General features: G+C 66.7%; 1 protein-coding gene across 6 annotated transcripts in view; it reads right to left on the minus strand.

Moving 5' to 3' along the window:
• Window positions 1–233: 233 nt before the first annotated feature.
• The window catches only part of ARAP1 (ArfGAP with RhoGAP domain, ankyrin repeat and PH domain 1), a 47,648-nt gene continuing 28,206 nt past the window's right edge, over window positions 234–19,675 (minus strand). For 4 of the 6 annotated variants that reach the window (XM_076363885.1, XM_076363886.1, XM_076363884.1 and 1 more), the window contains exons 13-34: window positions 18,716–18,898; window positions 17,470–17,644; window positions 15,571–15,705; window positions 15,149–15,284; window positions 14,606–14,708; window positions 14,322–14,517; window positions 13,937–13,982; window positions 13,538–13,701; window positions 12,978–13,190; window positions 12,037–12,142; window positions 11,607–11,754; window positions 11,204–11,287; window positions 10,962–11,030; window positions 10,681–10,798; window positions 9,235–9,348; window positions 8,457–8,599; window positions 6,105–6,187; window positions 3,138–3,188; window positions 2,733–2,796; window positions 2,320–2,475; window positions 1,043–1,081; window positions 234–797 (exon numbers count right to left, since the gene is read on the minus strand). In XM_076363885.1, coding sequence (XP_076220000.1) covers window positions 1,064–1,081; window positions 2,320–2,475; window positions 2,733–2,796; window positions 3,138–3,188; window positions 6,105–6,187; window positions 8,457–8,599; window positions 9,235–9,348; window positions 10,681–10,798; window positions 10,962–11,030; window positions 11,204–11,287; window positions 11,607–11,754; window positions 12,037–12,142; window positions 12,978–13,190; window positions 13,538–13,701; window positions 13,937–13,982; window positions 14,322–14,517; window positions 14,606–14,708; window positions 15,149–15,284; window positions 15,571–15,705; window positions 17,470–17,644; window positions 18,716–18,898 — 2,505 coding nt within the window. In that variant the 3' untranslated portion in view covers window positions 234–797; window positions 1,043–1,063. Of the gene's footprint in view, window positions 798–1,042; window positions 1,082–2,319; window positions 2,476–2,732; window positions 2,797–3,137; window positions 3,189–6,104; window positions 6,188–8,456; window positions 8,614–9,234; window positions 9,349–10,680; window positions 10,799–10,961; window positions 11,031–11,203; window positions 11,288–11,606; window positions 11,755–12,036; window positions 12,143–12,977; window positions 13,191–13,537; window positions 13,702–13,936; window positions 13,983–14,321; window positions 14,518–14,605; window positions 14,709–15,148; window positions 15,285–15,570; window positions 15,706–17,469; window positions 17,645–18,715; window positions 18,899–19,675 lie in introns of those variants that run through there. The other 2 variants (XM_076363889.1, XM_076363890.1) reach the window with 2 other exon arrangements.

Raw genomic sequence — 19,675 nt, forward strand, 5'->3', positions numbered from 1 at the left:
TGCATCCGGGTCCATCCCGCTGAACCCACGGGCTCGCCAGCTCCTGCTGTCCCCCACCCCGGCAACCCACCCTGCGCGGCCGGCAGAGACCTGGGCACCTCCACGCCGTTCCCCCAAGACCTTTAATATCGTCGAGAGGCGGCGGCGGGAAGCGGGGGCAGCTCCTGCTGCCCCCCCCCACCCCATCCCCCCCCCCCCCCCTCCAGCAGAGGCTGGAGCCAGGGAGGGGGGGGCACAGGCCAGATGCACCCCCTCCCTGATTTGGGAGGATGCAGAGGCTCTTGACGCCCTGCCCGGCATGAAGGGGACCCCGGGGATGGGGCACCCCCTCCCCAGGAGTGATGGGAGCACCATGATGCCGGTGCCCGGAGCCGGGCGTACATCCCACAGGAAGGGCTGCTCCTGCCTGCCTTGTCATTTTAAAGGAGAGAGACTTAAAAATAGAGGGAGGAGGAGGAAAAGCAAGAGCCCCCGGCCGCAGCCCCCGGCCCGTGGCTGTGCCCGGGCGCCTGGCCGGGCTCTGCCTCTCCGCCTGGAGCTCGGAGCAGAAGCGGCAGCCGAAATCAGCCAGGGCGCGGGGTGCGGGGTCGGGTGGGCTGCCTGGCTGTGGCTCCCGAGACCTGCTCCGCCGGCGGGTGGGTGGCCTCGCTGCCGTTTCCCCTCCTGGCTGCCTGTGGGTCACCGTGGGGAGAGGCGAGAGGGCCCAGCAGAGGCTCCGGAGTCGGCAGGACACCCGGCGGGTGCCGGGGTGCGGGGCTGGTGCGGCTCCCTGAGGGCTGCACCGCTTGCGGACGAACCTGCGGCACAAGCGTAGAGCAAAGGGTTGGCGAAGGGGAGGGGGCTGCCAGCTCCGTCCCCCTCCCACCTTGCAGGGGGACACGTTGGGGGGGGGGGGGCACCACCGTGCATGCACGCGTTTGCCCGTGTCCACAAGCCAGGGTGGCAATGGGACAGGCAGAGCCATCGGCTCCCACCTCCTGCTGCCTCCCCTGCCTGGACGCCGGGGCTGGGGCAGGGGGTGCAGGCAGGGAGGGACACTCACCCGGCGTGTCAGGCCTCCAGCTCAGACGTTTCGCAGGAGCTGGGGACAGAGAGCAGACAGGTCCCCGTTAGTCCTCAGCCTCCTCCGCATCTGGGCATCACTGGCAGCGCAGCACCCCGGGGGAACGCACCAAGGGTCGGGGGAGAAAACCCAGAGCAAGGGGAACCGCCGTCCCCCTGACACGTCCCCCGAGCAGCCGGTACAAAGGTACGCTGCGGTCCCAGCCAACTCCATCTCACCCAGGACATCCCAGCACAGCACTGGCGGGGGACACCCACAGTACTATCCCCTGGGAGCCCTGGGGTGCTGGTCCCTCACCCCGGACCACACCAGCAGCTGCTCCACGGCCCTTGGGGTGGCAGAGACCCCCTGCCAGGGGTGGGGGTCCGAGCCCGGGCCAGAGGAGCGGGCAGGGATGGCTGTGCCTTGCACGCCAGCACACGCACACCGCAAAGCACAGCCCACGGCGAAGCCCCGGAGGAGCTTCCCCACTGCCCCCCCCATTATAAACCTGAGCCTGGGCAGGGGTCCTGGGGCAGGGCTCCCCCACGGGGATGGGCATGAGGCGGGGGGGCACCGGGGCAGCGACAATGCTGCTCCCTGCCCTTGGGGCACCCTCGGACACCCATCGGGCGATGCCCAATTGATGCCGGCAGCGGGTCACCCCCCCCCCCCCCCCCGGCATAGCCACGTCCTCAGGTTTATAACAGCAACGAGGGCCCGAGGGATCGGCTCGGGCGCGGTGGAACCGGAGCAGCTCTGTCCCACCGCCGGCCGGCAGCACCAGCGGGCCCCATGGCTGAGCAAGGCTCCGACACCCACGGCCAACACCAGCGTGGAGGGGGGATGCCCGGCGTGCGACAGCCCCCGGGCAAGACGGCTGTTGCACAGACAGAAGACAGACAGACAGCAGGACAACGGGAGGGGGGGCTGATTTGCGACCAGGATGGCATTTCAGAGAAACCACCCCTGTTACAGGAAAAATCAAGAGCCTGGCAGCTCTTCTTGCATCACACAGTTTGGGACACCCTTGCACCCAGGAGACCACCCACCGGCCCCCACGCCGGCCAGGGCACCCAAAGGATCAGCCACCTCCCGCCCCCAGCTCTCTCCGGGGTGACCGGAGGCTGATGCTGGTACATAAGGAATGGGAGCAGGGACGCCCCCCCCCCCCCCCCCCCCCAGGTTTGGGGACCAGGACCCCCCCGGCGTGTGATGCAGGGGAGATGTGGCCCCGCGCAGAGGGACCCCCCCCCCGGCGCCCCCATCTCACTCACAGTTAGCGGATCAGTAGCAAAAGCAGCCACACTGTTCCTCATCTCACTCTCATTGCCCCGCAGCGGGATGAGGGAGATGTTACCCAACCTGGAGTCCTGCTGCGACCGCGACGCCCGCACCTTGGAGGTTTCCGAGGGCCACAGGGCCCCGCCATTCTGGGGACAGAGGGGACAGGGGGTGGAAGAGGGCTGGAGACCGGCTTTTCAGTCCTCAGCCACCCGGGGACCTCTCCTCCGCCCCGGGATGCTGGTATTTAGGGATGCTTGGATACCCCAAAGGGTTTCTGCTAGCCAAGCATCCCCCTGGGGCTGTCGCCCCGCAGGGTGACCTGCCCCGCAGCCCTGCTTTTGGAGCACGGCGTGCGCTGCCCCGTGCCCGCCGCCTGCTCGCAGGCAGCCTGCCCGCTCCTTACCTGCACGTGGAGGAAGGTGGCGAACCACTCCCGCAGATCGGCCTGGGTGTCGCAGCACAGGTACCTGCGGGGGACACAGCGTCAGTGGCCGGAGGGGACGGCAGGGCGCAGCGGGGAGGGATGCACCTCTGCCCGCTGCGGGGACACCCAGCTGCTGCAGGCACTGTTGGGGACGGAGCCAGGACCCGAGCTGCTGCTTTGCACGAGGTCTTGCAGACCCCGGGGGGACTGAAGGGGACGAGGGTGACAGCCACGGACCCCGGTGGCATCCTGAGTGGGTCCGCGGGCACCCAGCCAGGCTCTGCCCACAGAAATCCCCATCTACACCCCCTGCAGTGAAGGCACACTGTGTCCGTCTGTCCTGGGGGATGAGCTTAGCATCCCTCTGTCCACCCCTTCCCTTACCATTGCTGCTTCTCGTGCTTCTCGTTTTCGCAGAAGACCGTAAAGCCCCAGCTGGAAGGGGAGAAGTGAAAACATGAAGACCAACGTCCCAGGCTGCCCTGCCCTCACCTCCAGGACTGCAGGTGTCGAAGTACCCCAGCAAACCCCTCCGTCCCGGCAAACAACCCCCGTCCCTGCAAACCCCCCATCCTGGCAAAGCCCCTGTCCCTGCAAACCCCCCATCCCTGCAAACAACCCCTGTCCCTGCAAACCCCCCCTCCCTGCAAACAATCCCTGTCCCTGCAAACCCCCGTCCCTGCAAACCCCTCTGTCCCTGCAAAGCCCCTGTCCCTGCAAAGCCCCCGCCCCTGCAAACAATCCCTGTCCCTGCAAACCCCCCGTCCCTGCAAACCCCCCCCATCCCTGCAAAGCCCCTGTCCCTGCAAAGCCCCCATCCCTGCAAACACTCCCTGTCCCGGCAAACCCCCCATCCCTGCAACCCCCCCACCCCTGCAAACAACTGTCCCTGCAAACCCCCTGTCCCTGCAAACACTCCCCATCCCTGCAAACTCCTCATCCCTGCAAACCCCCCGTCCCTGCAAACAACCCCTGTCCCTGCAAACCGCCCCCCCCCGTGTCTGCAAACAACCTCCACTCCTGGAACCACCCGCATCCCTGCACGCCACCCTCCTCCTTGCAAGCCACCTGCACGTCTGGGAGCCCCCTGCATCCTTGCAAGCTGCCTCCGTCCCTGCAAACCACCCCCCCCAGCCCTGCACGCCGTCGCAGCCCTGCGCTGCCGGGCGCACGGGACAGGTTCCTCTCGGGTTTAGCAGCTCGACGCAACGCTACGCAGCGATTCAAGGGCCAGTGAAGCAGCGGGCAATGGCCCCGAGTCCTTCCCAGTTTGCCCCAGTTTGTGGTCCGGCGGGCCAGGCGGCAGGCACAGCCACCTGAGCCGGCCCTTTTGGCGGTGGTATCTCTTTCGTGGTCAGGCTCTGGCTCCTCTCACCCCCTGCCTGGCCTCAGCCATGCCCGCACGTCCCTGCGACGCCTGGCCAGGGCACCAACCTCCCCCCCACCCCAGTGCCAGGGGCAGCCCCCCTGGCCCCAGCCCCCACCCAAAGCCCCGGCCGCTGCTAGCCCGCCCTGAGACCTGCAGCAACGCTGCCCAGCACCGCGGCGTACACCCAAACCCCCGGGGGGTGGGGGGGGGGGGGTGGGGGGTCAGGGTCACAGCCTTGCACACTCACATGCACAGCCACGTATACGTGCACGTACACGCGCACATATGCACACGTTTCCTTCCCCCGCCGTGCAGGGTGGCCCTGGAGCACGTGGATTTGAAGTCTCCCAGCAAGCCTGCGCGGCTCAGCACACACGCGACGCACTCACGTGCACACACATGCATATGCTCACACGTACACATGTGCATGCATTGCATGCACACACTCACAAACATGCACATGCACTCATATGCACACACGTACACAACTCGCTGACGTGCATGCGCACACCCACGTATGCCCGTGCACTCGTGTGCACACACATGCACACACAGAGGCATGCATGCACACATGGATGCTGACATGCATGCACACACCCCCGTGCACACACTCATGCACATAAACATATGCACACGCGCACACACATGTACACAGCTTGCTGACATGCACACACACACACATATGCCCATGCACTCATATGCATACGCGTGCACATGCACACTGACGTGCATGCACACACCCACATGCACACACTCACACGCATGCGCATATCCATGTCACATGCACACACACACGCACAACTCGCTGACATGCATGCACACTCACATACACACGCCCACGCCCATGCACTCATATGCACAGACACGCACATGCACAGACACGCATGCCCACACCCACATGCCCACACTCACGTGCACATACATATGTACATGCATATGCGCGCGCACACGTACACAACTCGCTGACACGCATGCACGCACCCATATGCACACATGCATGCACACACTGACATGCACGCACGCACACACATGCACAGACGCACACACATGCGCATATACATACGCACATGCACACACGCACACGACTCGCTGACATGCGTGCACGCTCACATACACGCGCACACACACACACGCCCATGCACTCATATGCCCACACATGCACACGCACACTGACATGCATGCACACACACATGCCCACACTCACATGCACATACATATACGCGCATGCACACGCACGCGCACACAACTCGCTGACGTGCACGCACACACTCACGTACATACGCGCACACACATGCCCGTGCACTCATAGGCACACACATGCACGCTGACATGCACGCACACACACATGCACCCACTCACATGCACATACATATACGCACATGCACACGCACGCAGACACGTACACAACGCGCTGCCGTGCACGCTCACACCCACATGCACGCACTCACACGCATGCACACAGGACGCTGCCACGCACGCACACATGCGCACACACAGAGAGGCAAACTCACATGCACGCACATGCACGCCCACAAGCACACTCACACACACACACATCCACCCTCACACGCCCACGGTTCCCCTCCCACCCCAGTGCCAGGACACCGGCACCCGCAGCCTCCCCCGTCCTGGCACCCACCGCCCCCCCGCAGCCCAGCCCCGCAGCCCCTCACTGCGGGCCAGGGGATGGGGGACCAGGACGGATCCAGGCCCATGTGCTGGCACCAGGCTGCAGAAGCGTCCTGCGAGGCTGCTCTGACATCTGGTGGCAAGAGGCACGGCCAGCAGGAAACGTGTCCCAGCAGCCAAGACTGTCCCTGTCCCCATCCCCATCCCCATCCCCATCCCCATCCGTCCCCATCCCCATCCCCATCCCTGTCCCCATCCCCATCCCTGTCCCCATCCCTGTCCCCATCCACATCCCCGGCCCTGTCCCCGGCCCAGCACGTCCCGGTGCCGCAGGGCACCGCGTTGCCTCTCACCACGTCGGGGGCCGAAGCTTTTTCTTAATGCCCAGGTAGACCTTCAGGTTCCTGACGGGCCACTCCTTCTCCGGCTTGTGGCTCTGCGGGGAGAGGGACCCGGCAGCGGGTTGGGGGCTGCCAGACCCTTCGCCACCCGTCCCCACCCGCTGTAGCCCACACCGATGCCGGGATGGGTTTCGTCCCCCCGGCAGGCAGGGAGGAGAAGCCGTAGGGATGTGGTGATGGCTCAGCCCAGGTCTGGGCTTGCCAAGGACAAGGGTGAAGCCCAGGACAGAGCAGAGGAAAGTGCCCATCGCCCATGGCAGAGGCCCACGGGTAGAGGGGAGGGGATGCAGGAGGCCTGTCCCTGCGGTGGCGGCGGCAGCCCCCAGAGACGGTGCCAGTTGCCTTTGGCGCTGGGGTCAGCGCTGGCACATTGTGATGGGGTCTCGAGAGACTAGATGTCCCCCACGGGGACACCCACGTCACACCCCTCCTCGGCGCCACGGCCACGGCACCAGTGGCCCTAGCCCCACTCTGCCGGTGTCTCTTTCTGCCCCGACCACATCCCCAAACGTCCCACTGCCGGCACAGCACGGCACAGCAGGCAGGCACCTCTCCGCAGTGGGTGAAGGTGGGTGCCCCAACACCCCAGTCTCACTTAGGCTGTGCTGGGCTCCCCCCTGCATCGGAGCATCCTTCAGGGCACTGGCCGTGAGCTGCACCCCTCCCTGCACCAAGCAGCATCCCAAGAGGAGGGATGGGGGAAAGCAAGATGTCCCGGCAAAGCCAGGGCGCCGCTGGCCCCAGCCAGCTCCTTCCCCGTGGTCTGCACCGTGGCAGCGAGCCAGTCCAGGCAACGCCCTTTGCCGGCAAATGTTTCGAAGGGGCAAAGCCCCGCAGCTCCCTCCCCTCTCGCCCAGGACCTCCCCGGTGCCGGCTGCATCTCGCCATGCCGCACAAGCCATGCCCCGGCAGCGGGTGACATGACGGGGGGACCCCCCCCCCCCACCCCCGACTCTTGTGACTTACAAGAGTCCAATCCAATGCCCGCGGGAGGGGGGAGCCAGCTCAGCCCATCCCCTCTGTGCACCGGCCCCTTCCCCATCCCCATCTCCAGCTGCCTGGAGCAAAGGGCAGCGGTGCCCCCAAATCGGAGGACCCCGGATAACAGGGGTGCAAGCTGATGCACCCCCAATGCCGGGGGCTAACGGTGAGGGATGGCAGCACCGGGTGCAGCTCCGGCACACGCAGCACCCCATCGCCTGGGGCTGCTGCATCCACGAGCGCGTGGCGATGGGCGCACACGTTCTGCGGGACTGGATTTGGATTTGGCCCCTGTGTGCTCCGGCTGAGCCCCCCGGGCTCCTCTACTCATGTTCTCCAAGGGGGGGGGGGGGGGGGCACTGCTTGAGGCTCTGTTCAACAGAGGACGGGGGTTAAAGCAGCCGTGGAGGACGAGCCGCAGGGGGAGGAGAGGGGACCACCCCCCTGCAGACCCTACACTGCCTACGAGCAGGGGGAGGGGGATGGAGGCAGCAATGTGCCAGGGTGCAGTGTCAGACCAGGGACCCGGGGCAGGGGGAGCAGGAACCGGAGAGTGGGGAGCAGATGTCCCAGCACAGCCGGGATGCCGGCGTCCCCCTCCCGAGCCTTTGCACTGATTCAGAGATGGCTCCAGACCTGCTCCAGGCAAGTTCCAGGTCTGAGAGAGCGACAGCACTGTTGGGGTCAGCCCCATCGCTGCCTGCAATGCCTGTGCGATGCCAGCCCCATCGCTGCCTGCGATGCCAGCCCCATCGCTGCCTGCAATGCCCGTGCGATGCCAACCCCATCGCTGCCTGCAATGCCCGTGCGATGCCAGCCCCATCACTGCCTGCAATGCCCATGCGATGCCAGTCCCATCGCTGCCTGCAATGCCCGTGCGATGCCAGCCCCATCACTGCCTGCAATGCCCATGCGATGCCAGTCCCATCGCTGCCTGCAATGCCAACACAATGCCAGTCCCATCGCTGCCTGCAATGCCAGCCCCATCGCTGTGTGCCATGCCTGTGCGATGCCAGCCCCATCGCTGCCTGCAATGCCAACACAATGCCAGCCCCATCGCTGCCTGCAATGCCAGCCCCATCGCTGTGTGCCATGCCTGTGCGATGCCAGCCCCATCGCTGCGTGCCGTGCCTGTGCGATGCCAGCCCACGCAGGTCCCCAGCAGCAGGGGTGTCACAGGTCCTCAGGGGACTCCCGGCACAGGGTCACGACATGGCACAGCCGGGAAGGAAAGTGAAGGGAGGGGAAGGGCAGGGCAGGGCAGGGCAGGGCAGGCGGGGGAAGGGAGAGGTGCCTCGCGGGCAGCCGGCGGGCAGGGCTCACCCGCACTTCCTTGTAGAGGCGCAGGCAGGTGTGGTTGAGGATGAAGTAGCGGTCGTGGAAGCCGGTGCTCAGGCCAAGCCCCAGCAGGTTCCTCTCCTCCCGAAACTTCATCATGCCGTGCTTGCAGTCGCCCACTCTGCTGGCTGGGGGCACATGCCTGAGCGGCTCCGGCCCCCCAGGGGGGTCAGGCCCCCCAGGAAGGGCGCGGGGTGCAGCCAGACCCGGTCCCGCAGGGCAACAGCAAGGGAAACCCCCCCTTAGCCCCCTCACCGCAGCCCACTGGCTGCTGCTTGGCCCCCCCAGCGCTGCCCCCCTGCCTGCTGCCTGTTCTCAGCTCAGGCAGGGCAGGCAGGACCCTCTCCCCCCCACCGCGCTGTGTGCAGCATCCAGCCGTGACCCCATATTGGGTGGCCCCTGGCCCCGTGCTAACCGGGCTGGTGCCCGCTCCGCTTGCGCGGTCAGGCAGGATGCGGCCCTGGGATGGTTGATCCCATGGGGATTCTCTGCAGGGTCACAGCCGGCAGGATGGGGAGCTGTCCCCATCCCCACCCCCATCCCCATCCCCATCCCCATCCCCTCACTCCTCTCCCTGCCAGGGCCGTGACTCCCCAGGAGCTGTCCCCATCCCTATCCCCATCCCCATCCCCATCCCATTCCCATCCCCATCCCCATCCCTATCCCCATCCCCATCCCCATCCCATTCCCATTCCCATCCCCATCCCCATCCCCATCCCCTCGCTCCTCTCCCTGCCAGGGCCGTGACTCCCCGGCTCCTCACCGAGGTAGATGAGCATGTTCTCCATGGACATCTGCTTCTTCACCACCAGGTAGCTCTCCGTCCCCAGGCAGTGCAAAATGGGCAGGACTTTTTCCGAGTAGTGCAAGGGCCGTTCTGTCGGGCAGGGAGACAGGCAGGGGTCAGGCAGCAGCCCCGGGGGCTGGCACCCACCAAGGAGGGGGGGGTCGCACGTGTGTCCCGAGGCTCTGCCAAGGTCCTGCCTGCCCCCCGAGCAGAGCTCGCATGCAGCACCATCGCCTTTTAATCGGATTCATTTCACGGTGCCGCTGCTTACTAATTGTCCCCTGGGGAGGTGACTTTTGGCCCGTGGTATGTGAGCAGCGGGGACCTGCGGGGACGGGAAGGCGGCTAAGGAACAATTGCCAACAGATATTGCAATTGCAAAACATGTATGTTTTGAAAACATAGACTGCTGTAGGCGGAATGTAATCTGCACACGTGCTTGCAAAAATATGCACAGCAGTATTTCAAACATGCATGTTTCCACGCAAGCAAAGGGCGAGTCAAGGATTTCATAAAAGTTCATAGGTGAATATTCCATTTTAGGCTAATCTTAGCCCCTGCACAGCCTGAGGATCCTTTTTTTTTAAGGGCTTAGCGATGCTCGGCTGAGCACGGCGCTTCGGTGCTTCGAAGCAGCACCCACCCTTTGCAGACGGGAGCCTGAGCTTGACGGCTTGGCTCCGTTGGCAAGGACCAAAACATCTCAGCAGAGGCTTTCAGTGATGGCCAGAGCGCTGCCGGGCTCAGCATCCTGCCTGCCTCCCTGCCAGGCGCGGCCCCTGGGCACGCTCAGCCCTCGAGAGCCGGCAGCAGCGGGCAGGACCAGGGGCTCGTCCTGCTCACGCCAAGCTCTCACTTGCTGCTGCCTATGGGCACCCCAGGGCTGCTCCCTTTGGTGGCCGGAGAGCCCGGACGCTCCCGCCAGGTTTCAAAGGCATTTGAACCCCTAAGGATGCAGACAGACGCGCTTGTGGGTCCCGGCCCAAACCACCGGCCCATCTGCAGCGCTCAGCCATGTGCCACCCGGATGCGGTGAGCAAAGCCGCGGCGCCGCGGCTGGCCTCCTCCGAGCACCCGGAGCCCGTCCTGGCATTGCTGCATGGTGCGGCCCCCATGGGAGCCTTCTTGTCCCCGTCCCCATCCCCATCTCCACCTCCATCCCCATCTCCACCTCCATCCCCATCCCCATCTCCACCCCCACCCCCATCCCCATCCCCATCCCCATCCCCATCCCCATCCCCATCTCCATCTCCACCTCCATCCCCATCCCCATCCCCATCTCCATCTCCATCCCCATCTCCATCTCCATCCCCATCCCCATCCCCATCCCCATCCCCATCCCCATCTCCACCTCCATCTCCATCTCCATCCCCATCTCCACCTCCATCCCCATCCCCACCGCCCTCATGCCCCCGCACCAACCTGCCTCCTCCCTCTCGTTCACTTCGAAGCAGCTCCAATAGTCCTTCTCCTTCATGACAATTTTCCTCCGATCCAGGATCTCGAAGGTGAGCTCCTCAGCTGTCATCGTGGCCGGGATCTGGGAGGGAGGGATGGAGGGAAGGGACAGGCCTCCATCAGCCAGTGCCCGGGGCCGTGCCACCCTCGTGCCAGCTCAGAGCATCCCCCCCATGCCACCACAGAGGTTTGGGCATGCAACAGGGGGTCCCTGTCCCCTCTGCGCCCTCCGCCCCACCGCTCACCTTGACGTGCTGCTCTGCCTCCGTCTTCTTCTCCTCCAGGTAGACAGTGCAGATGAAGTCCCCGGCTTGCTGGAGGGCAACGGGAAAGCACTTCAACCTGCAGCTTCCCACGTGTGGGCTAAATCCCCCCCACCCAGCGTGGACACCCCCTGCCTGGGACATCTCCAGGAGATGCTGGAGCAGGCGGTGAGGTCCCCGTGCAAAGAGTGTGCCCCAGGAAGGTCCCCATGTCCAGGACCCACCTGCGTCCCACTGGACGCTGCCTCCCGCATCTTCATGATGGCCATGATCTCGTCCTGCTGCTTCTTCATCTCTTGGTCGTTGACCTGCCAAGGAAGAGGGGCCCAGGGAGCCGTCAGGGCTGACCAGACCACCCTGGTGCATGCAGAAGCAGACGCAGGTCCCCAGGGGAATCTGCTCCCCCGCCCAGCGGTGCCGGCACCTCCAGGCTCAGGGGTCTCCAGGGTTTGCAGGGACATGGACGCCCCTCCCCTCGTCTCCGAAGCAAGGAGATATCTGCAGACAGAGCAGATCCAGCTTCCTCCTCCTTCCACCTCCCCGTCCCCTGGGAATGTCCACACATCGGCCTGATCCAGCCCCCTCTCCCCAGAGCAGCACCGGGGGGGGGGGGGGGGGTGAACCTACGTTAAAGATCTTCACGTAGTGGTTGATGAGGTCCTCCACCACGCGTCCCGCCTTGTAGTCCTTCCCGTCTGTCTGGAAGAGCGTGGGCCCAAAGACGATGGCCAGGTTGTGCGTGTTCATCTGGTTCTCCCCGGAGAAGCGCTGGACCCTGCGGGGAACCCCATTAAGATTCCTGCCCCGGAGGCCCCCTGGGACTCCCCTTCAGCCTTGCCAAGGGGAACGTCCCCCACGCCGGGACGTGATGCTCGGCTTTGGGCACAGCTTGACCCCAAATCCCACTCCTTTCCTTGCTTGGGATGTGAGCCACGGGATGAGGACTCTCCTCCGCCCCACAGCCTCCCCAGGACGTTGCAGCAGACAGGGCGATGCCCCATGGGGGCTCGGGGAGCCCGGGCTCTGCCGTGCCGTGGACCCACCACCCACGCCGTACCGAAAGAGGTGGTTGATGAGCGCCTTCAGCGTGGCCCGGTTCACCGTGGGGAGGGTGCCCAGGAGCCGCCGGTACTCGCCGATCTTCGCCTCCTCATCCTCCAGCGCTGCAAGAGGGGCATGAGGGAGAGAGGATGAGCGCAGAGAGGCATGAAGGTGAGATTAAGACTCACGGCCCCACTATCCCTTCTCCAGACCCCACCTCAGACCCTCCTGTCCCACCACGGGGCCGGAGCATCCCAGCTCCACAGGGCTGGAGCATCCCAACTCCGTGGAGATGGAGCATCCCAGCTCCATGGGGCCGGAGCATCCCAGCTCCACGGGGCCGGAGCATCCCAGCTCCACGGGGCTGGAGCATCCCAGGGCTGGAGCATCCCAACTCCAGGGGGCCGGAGCACCCCAGCTCCACGGGGCCGGAGCATCCCAGCTCCACGAGGCTGGATCATCCCAGCTCCATGGGGCCGGGGCACCCCAGCTCCACGGGGCTGGAGCATCCCAGGGCTGGAGCATCCCAACTCAATGGGGCCCAGAGCACCCCAGCTCCACGGGGCCGGAGCATCCCAGCTCCACAGCACCGTGGCTCGTGGCTGTTTAGCTGCTGGGTGCATCCAGCCCTGGTATTCAGGGGCCGGATCCAGAAGCGAAGGGCGGGGGGGGGGGTCTGGCTCTCTGCCCTGTCTCAGCCCCAGCCGTGCGGGAGCACGGGGCTGCACAGGGTCAGCATGGGTGCGCTCCACTCCCCACCCACAGCTCGAGCCCCCGGCGTGGGGCGGCTCTGCCGCACGGCCCCGCTGAGCCGGCCAAGGGGAACACGTGGGGCCCAGATGTGCTCCCCCCCCCACCACACAGCCCAGAGGAGAGGACGAAAGGGGCTGCGGCAGAGCCGGGGAGCCCGACCCCCTCCTCCCGCCGCCCCCCCCCCAGCAGCCCCCCGGGGCTCACCCGTCGCCCGCAGCCAGTCCTGGCCCCACCGCCCGGTGAAGAGCCCGTCCCCGAGGTCGCGGAAGAAGCGTTTGAGGGTGTTGGCGACGTCGTCCACCTGGTGCTCGCCCTCCTTCAGACGGACACTGCGGGCGTCCCGGCGCAGCATCTCCAGCAGGCTGGTGGTCTTCGAGTTCTGCCCGCTCTTGCGGTAGATGCCCTCGGATGTCAGCCCTGGGGGAGAGCCGGTGGAGATGAGACCCCCTCCGTGGGGCACAGCCACCCCTCCTGGCCCCCCCGCCCGCCCGCTGGCTCCCCATCAAACGCCACTGCCGGAGAGCCGGTGCCCCGGCACTTCCCACCCCGCAAGCGTTGCCACGACCGCCGAGGAGCCGCGGACTGGAGCCAAAGCCCTGCCCCAGCCGGAGCCCTCCCACGAAGCTGCAGCGGATGCTCGGGGAGGGAGGGGAACGCGTGTCATGAGTCTGTCGGGTCTCAGCCCACCGCGCCACACTGATGGGGTGACCCGAACGCCGCGCTCTGGTCCCTGCCAGCACCCGGCGGCGGGCGATGGCACGTACCGCACTGGGTGATGTAGTCGATGCAGCGGTCCACCAGCAGCGGGACGTCCGACTCCGTCAGCTGCTGCTCCGACAAGGTGTCCCCCGAGCTGCCCGCAGCCTTCTGGATGGCGTGGACCCAGCCCAGGAAATCCAGCTTCCTCTCCCCCTGGATGTACAGCGTTCTGCCGGCAAGCCCGGCCTCAGCAGGGGACCAGCCGCGCCCCCCCCACCCCGCCCCACGTGGCCAGGACCCCCGGGAAGGCTGGCACCGGGCTCCTGGGGATGGTCCCAGCTCTCTTTTGGGGGTCCCCAGTCACCGCGGGGAGGGCGAAGACACCCCAGGAGGAGGGGGGGCTTGGGCAGGGTGTGATATTTTGCTGGAGGAATCTAACCCCCCCACACACCCTCTGCTCGTACCTCCGTCTCTCCACCAGCACCAGCACCTCGTTGTCTCCCTGGATGGCTGGAAGGGAAGGCAGAGAGTCCGTCACCCCCGGGAACATGGGGTCCCCCCTGCCCCCCAGCCCCATGTGCCATGGGGGGCTGTGCCAACGGGTCCAGCTCCAGCCCAAATGGGACAAGCAGCAGCTTTCCAGGGATGGGGAAGAGGATGGAGAGGAGGAAAAGTGTCTGCATCCCACCCGGCGGAAGGACCCCAAGCTCCATCGGAGCAGCGTCCACCACCCCCCCACCTTGGCTGGGTGCAACCCAGCTTCTCGGGGCAGGATTTGGGGGACACCCTCCCCCAAGGTCCCTCCCAGCCTGGGGGGGGGGAACCCCGCGGAGGGGCAGGGGCACGCACAGAGCTCCTGCAGCTTGCGCAGCTGGAGAGGCTCCTGCCGCTCGCTGTCCTCGAAGCAGACGTGGAGCGCGGAGCCGGCCAGGGCGAACCAGCCCTCCTTGGCTCGCTCCAGGTTGAGGCCGCCCTTGTAGTGCAGCCGGCCGATCCGCTCGAAGTCGAGAGCCAGCAGCTCCTCGGCGCGGGGGTGGACGAAGGACTGAGACGGGGAGAAGAGGGATCCGTCAGCGCCACGGCACCCGGCTCCCTCCGGCACCCACGGCCACCCCCAGCCCACCGCATCCTACCTTGGCAATGGACTTGAGCCATTCCCGAACGGAATTGGGGCTCTCCAGCCCAAACAGGTAGAGCCTCTCCGACTCGATGTAGACCTCGAACGTGCTCTCGATCCTGCAGGAGGGAGGGAAAGGGGAGCCTGGACGCCCGCGGGTGGTGGGACGGAGCTGGTTGGGTGCCGGGGACATCCCGGGTAGGGAGAACATCCCGCCGCACATCTGCCACCAGCTCCATCTATGGCTGATCCGATTTGGGATCCCCCCCACCACGTCCCCAGGCCCTCCAGCATCCCCGTGCTGCCATGCACGCTCCGATGGGGAGCACAGGGGCTGCGGAGGGGCTGCGGAGGGGCTGCAGGAGGTTTACACAGACTCCTCGCAAAGACAGCTGGGTCAGGCATGCCACAAGTGCCGGAGGGGCCAGCGGTGGGGTTTGGGACAGCAGCCCCCGCCCCGTGCCACCACCCGTGAGCTATGCAGGGGCCATGCCCAGCCCTGCGGGAGCGGAGGGGATGTCGGGGTGCTATAGGGCGGCGTGTGTGGGTACGGCCTTACCCGTGGGCGTGGGGCGGGTTGTTCACCAGGCACACGATCTCCTCCACCTTGATCTCGCCGTTGGGCACGGCGTTGCGGTCGTTCTCGTAGTAGCTGAGGACGCCATCCTGCAGCGTGCACCACCGCCGGCTGAACTCTGCGCGGCACAGGATGGTGCTGGGCAGCCCCGCACGCTCCGGCCAGCCTGAGGTCGCCCACCAGCCCAGCCTGGGTGGCCCCGCAGCACCCACTGGGTGCCCACCCACTGCGACCACCCCTCGAACCGGGCTGGCCAGGTGATTCTGCACCTCCCTGGTGCCTTTGCAGTGCCCTGGGGAGCAGGGGACGGTGCAATCCCCCCTGCCAGCACCCCTCTTGGGGCCGGCTCTGAGCCCCCCATCCCCATGCACCCCTATTTCTGAGTCCCGTGGGCCCCCACATACCTTCCTGGCCCTTCCGCTCGCCGACGGGCTTGGCCATGGAGGGAGTCTTGTAGAGGAAGCCGTTGTGGGTGACGGAGGGCAGGGGCACCGAGTAGGGCTTCTCCTCGCTGCCCCCCACCTCCAGGCGCGGCGTCTCTGCAAACGGGGTGACAACCTGTCACGGGGGGGCTGCACCCCCCTGCAGAACCCCCCCCACAAAACGCTGCCAGTAGGGATTACAAATCCCCCTGCGCGGCTGAGGGGGCCCCGGCAGCTATGGGATGCAGTGGGACGCAGCGGGACCCTGCTGGGTCAGGGACGGGGTGACAGCGGTCCATGTCGTCCCCCGGGTGCTTTGCTGATGTGACATGAAAGGGGCCAGCTGGACGGGGGCTGCAGCGGTGACACTGGCCACATCCTGCCCCCAGTCCCCCGAGGCAGCTGGGTGTCCCCCCGCTCAGCACAAGAAGCGGGAGCCCAAAAGCATCCCACAGGCTGCACCGCGAGCCCCCGCCGTGGCACGGCTCAGGTGCAAGGAACAGCTCCGGCCCCCAAATCTGGGGCTGCCTGGGGGTCAGCGGGGTCAGGCTTATCGGCCGGGATGGCATCCCACATCCCACATCCCGCATCCCCCCTGCAGACCAGCCCCAGGCACTGAGCTGTGACGGGATGGGGACGTTATGGGAAGGTGAGGACCGGACTTCCCCACCGGCAAGTCTCCCCCGGGCCGTCCCAGGTCCCTGCTGCTCCGCGGGAGAAGGGCAGAGCATCGCAGGTCTGCAGCTGAAATAACGGCCCAGGGCTCCGCCACAGCCTCCCCGTGTGACCACAGGCATGTCCCCCCTGCCTCAGTTTCCCCACCTTGCCTGCCGGCGAGAGGCATCCCCCCATTTCCTCCGGGGACCAGGCAGAGACGGGGTGCAGGGACACCCCTAAAGCACCCTCGGGTCAGACCATGGGGCTGCCCGGAGCTCTAGAGATGGGGAAACCCAGGAGGATGCAGAGCCCTCCTCCACCAGCCCAGCCCCGCTCCACACGCGGCGCTGGGCTCTTCGACCCCAGCAATCCTGGCACTCCGGAGATGCCTGCCGGCGCCGGCACCGGCCCCGGTGGGATGAGCTCAGGGATTTGGTTTTCTCCAGCTCACCGGCGCGGCCCAGACCCCTTTTGTGCTGACATGTCTGGAACGGCAGGGCCAGCCCCAATCCTGGGCAAACTCCAGCTTCCGCAGGACGGACTTGGCTGCCGAGGCGGTGAGGGAGGTGACGGCTACGGCAGGCGCCGGCCGGCCCCGGCACACCTCCTTCCCAAGGCTGCCCGAGCTTTCCAGGGCCGGAGGTTTGCCCCACGCTAGGGTGCGGATCGGTCCCGTGGGAGCCATCAGCCCACCCGGAGCGAGGCGCGGTGGGGTGGGCATGTTTAGCGGCACAGGGAGGGGGTTTTTAGGGGGATGCTCTGCAAAACGGTCAGACCCCCCCTGGCCCCGGCGGGGATGCTGCCCGTCTGGCAGGGGGACATCCCCAAAGCTGCCGGGGATGCCCGCAGCCTGCCAGGACGGTGTGGGAGAGCTGGCCCCGTCCCTCCCGGCGCCCGGAGCACCAACCTGCACCCCCATCGGGGCGCTGGACCCGTGTCCCTGGCTGGGAAGGATCCTCCCTCCCTGGCCCCCACCCAGCCCCGACCCGAGGGTGCAGGGGGCTCCCCAAAGCCCCTCTCCCTTCTCCTGGGGTGCACAGAGCCCAGCAGCACCAAGCAGCCAGAGAGCCCCATCCCGGGGAAGCTGCCGAGCAGGATACAGAGCCAGGACCGGCTCAAAACATCCCTGCATACCCCAGGACACCCCGGCAGCTCTCCGCCCCCGCTCCAGGAATGCCGGCGGTGGGTTTAAGCCCATGGGGGCTTCAAGGGACCAGCCCTTACCTGAGGTTTTGTTGTGGAGCAGGAACTCCATCTGCAGCCTCTGCCCGCTCTTCTCGGCCAGGGCCAGGGGCGTCGGGCACTGGGGGTCCCCGGTGGCACAGCTCACCGCCGCCCCGCAGAAGAGCAGAGCCTGCGTCTCCGCCAGGTCACTGGTGGTGACGGCCGCGCACAGAGCCTGTGGCAGAGCCGGGAGGGCGGCGGGTGAGGCCGAAGGCTCCCGAGGAGGAGGAGATCCCCGGTGAGGAGCCACCCCGGCGAAAGGAACCGGGTGGGAGCGCGGCGAGCAGCCAGACCCCTGCCGCCTCCCGGCCGCCTGGGCAGGACAAAGGAGGCTGGAACTGGGAGAAAAAGTTTGGAGCAGGCGGCGAATCCCTCCCTTAAGGAGCCGGGGTGAAGTCATACGGCAGCGGGGCGGGACAGGCTAGCCGGAGCAGAAAAACAAACAAGCCCACATGCGAATTCCCGCGGCCGCCCGGGCCCCCGGCGTGCCCCCGGCTCTTGTGCAAACATGGCAGCGCCGAAGGCAGCCGGCGGAGCCGTGGTGGAGGGGGGAGCCGAAGGGACGGCGGCCGGAGCGCCGGGATGGCGTTCCCTGTGCTGTTGTGCAGAGCGGCACGAGATCACAGTCCGGCGCCCTGCTCGTGGCCAGCACCGGGAATGGGTGGCCTGGCCAGGGCTGGGGGGTGCTGGCCAGGCACCCTGGCTGGGGATGGGGGCTGCTGGCTGGGTGCCTCTGCCCCTGCCGCTGCAGGGTGCTCCGGGGAGCAGGAGGGGCTTCGAGCTGCTGCAAACAGGGCAGCCACCCAGGACCAGCCCTCCTTGAACCCCACACCAGCCCAATGCTGGACCCCAACGCCATTTCCAAGCCCGGGAAAGAGGAACCCTGGGGGTGGGTCTGGCTGTGGGAAGGGGGATCCCATCTCGGACTGGGCTCTCCAGCCTGGAAATGAAGCTGGTTGTGCCCCATCCCAGAGATGTCACGCTGTCCCCGCAGCTGGCTTGTCCCTCCTGGAGACCCCAGGCTTTGGCTCGGGGTGCACGGTGAGGCCATAAGGGTGTGCGATGGGGGCTGGGGTGATACAGGCAGGGAGGGAGGTTGGGAAACCATCCAGCCCCATGCACAGGGCTGGGCAGCCTGCTCGGGCAGAGACCTTGCTCCCCAAAACAGCCTCGGGACCCCAGCTCAGCACCACTTAGCACCCAGGTGGGACCCCCAAGACGGTGCCCAGCCCTGGGGGCCACTGACCCTGTCGAGCTCCTCCTGGTTGCCGAAGAGCGGGTGGTAGCGGCGGTACTTGCCCTCCCGGTATTTGGCGATGAGGAAGCGCCTCCTCTCCTGGCTGCCACTGGTGGGGGCGATGGCCTCGCTGGGGGGCACATTGGCAGCCCAGAATTGGTTGGCCACGGCGTTGCCGATCTGGTGGAAAAGCTGCCGGGACAAGGAGAGACCGAGGTGACGGTGCCACCGGGGGATGGAGTGCGGCCGGGAATGGGGGGGGCTTTGCGGGGAGTCTCCGGGGGTCTTTGCCGGGGCAAGGGGGGATGAGCACGGCGGTAGCTGTGCTTACGGGGACGTTCACAGCCCAAAGCCGCCGCGTTACTGCTGCCCGGGGGAGCAGTGAGAGCAGCAGGGTGCAGGCAGCACTGGGAGGGATGATGGGTGGTGCACGAGGAGCGGGGACCACGGGTGGGCAGAGTGCAGGGCTGCTCCCTGCCCAGCCCCATATCCTGGCAGCACCGGTGGCTCAGCCCCGGCGTCTGGCAGCCCCCGCAGCCGCTGACCCTCCCCTTCCTGCCCTGGAAAATCACATCTGGAAAGCAGCGCCCAGCTGCGGGCGAGCGGGGAGGGGAATGCTCAGCATCTATCGGGGTGGATTTGAAGGGCTTTCCGTGACCCCTCGCCATCCCAAGCGATGCTCAGCCTGGCACTAAGCAACAGGGGTTTAGCCCTGTCTCAGGGAGCCCCACATCACCCCAGCAAGCCCGTGGGGTGCTCTGCCAGCACCCCCAAGCTCTTTGGGGCGGCACGGGTGCAAGAGGGGCCAGGGGTCAGGGAGGAGCTGGAGCGGGCGGGGGGGGGGCCGGAGATGCTGGCAGCAGCTCCCCGCCAGCCCGGCGGGGTTCAGGGCAGCCTTCCCGGAGAGGGGAGGGGAAGGGGAGCAGCCGCAGGCAGCAGCTGGAAGCGTTTGGGGGCTCGGGGAGCAGG

Source organism: Aptenodytes patagonicus, unplaced genomic scaffold (assembly GCF_965638725.1).
Source record: "Aptenodytes patagonicus unplaced genomic scaffold, bAptPat1.pri.cur scaffold_194, whole genome shotgun sequence".
NCBI classification, from domain to species: Eukaryota; Metazoa; Chordata; class Aves; order Sphenisciformes; family Spheniscidae; genus Aptenodytes; species Aptenodytes patagonicus.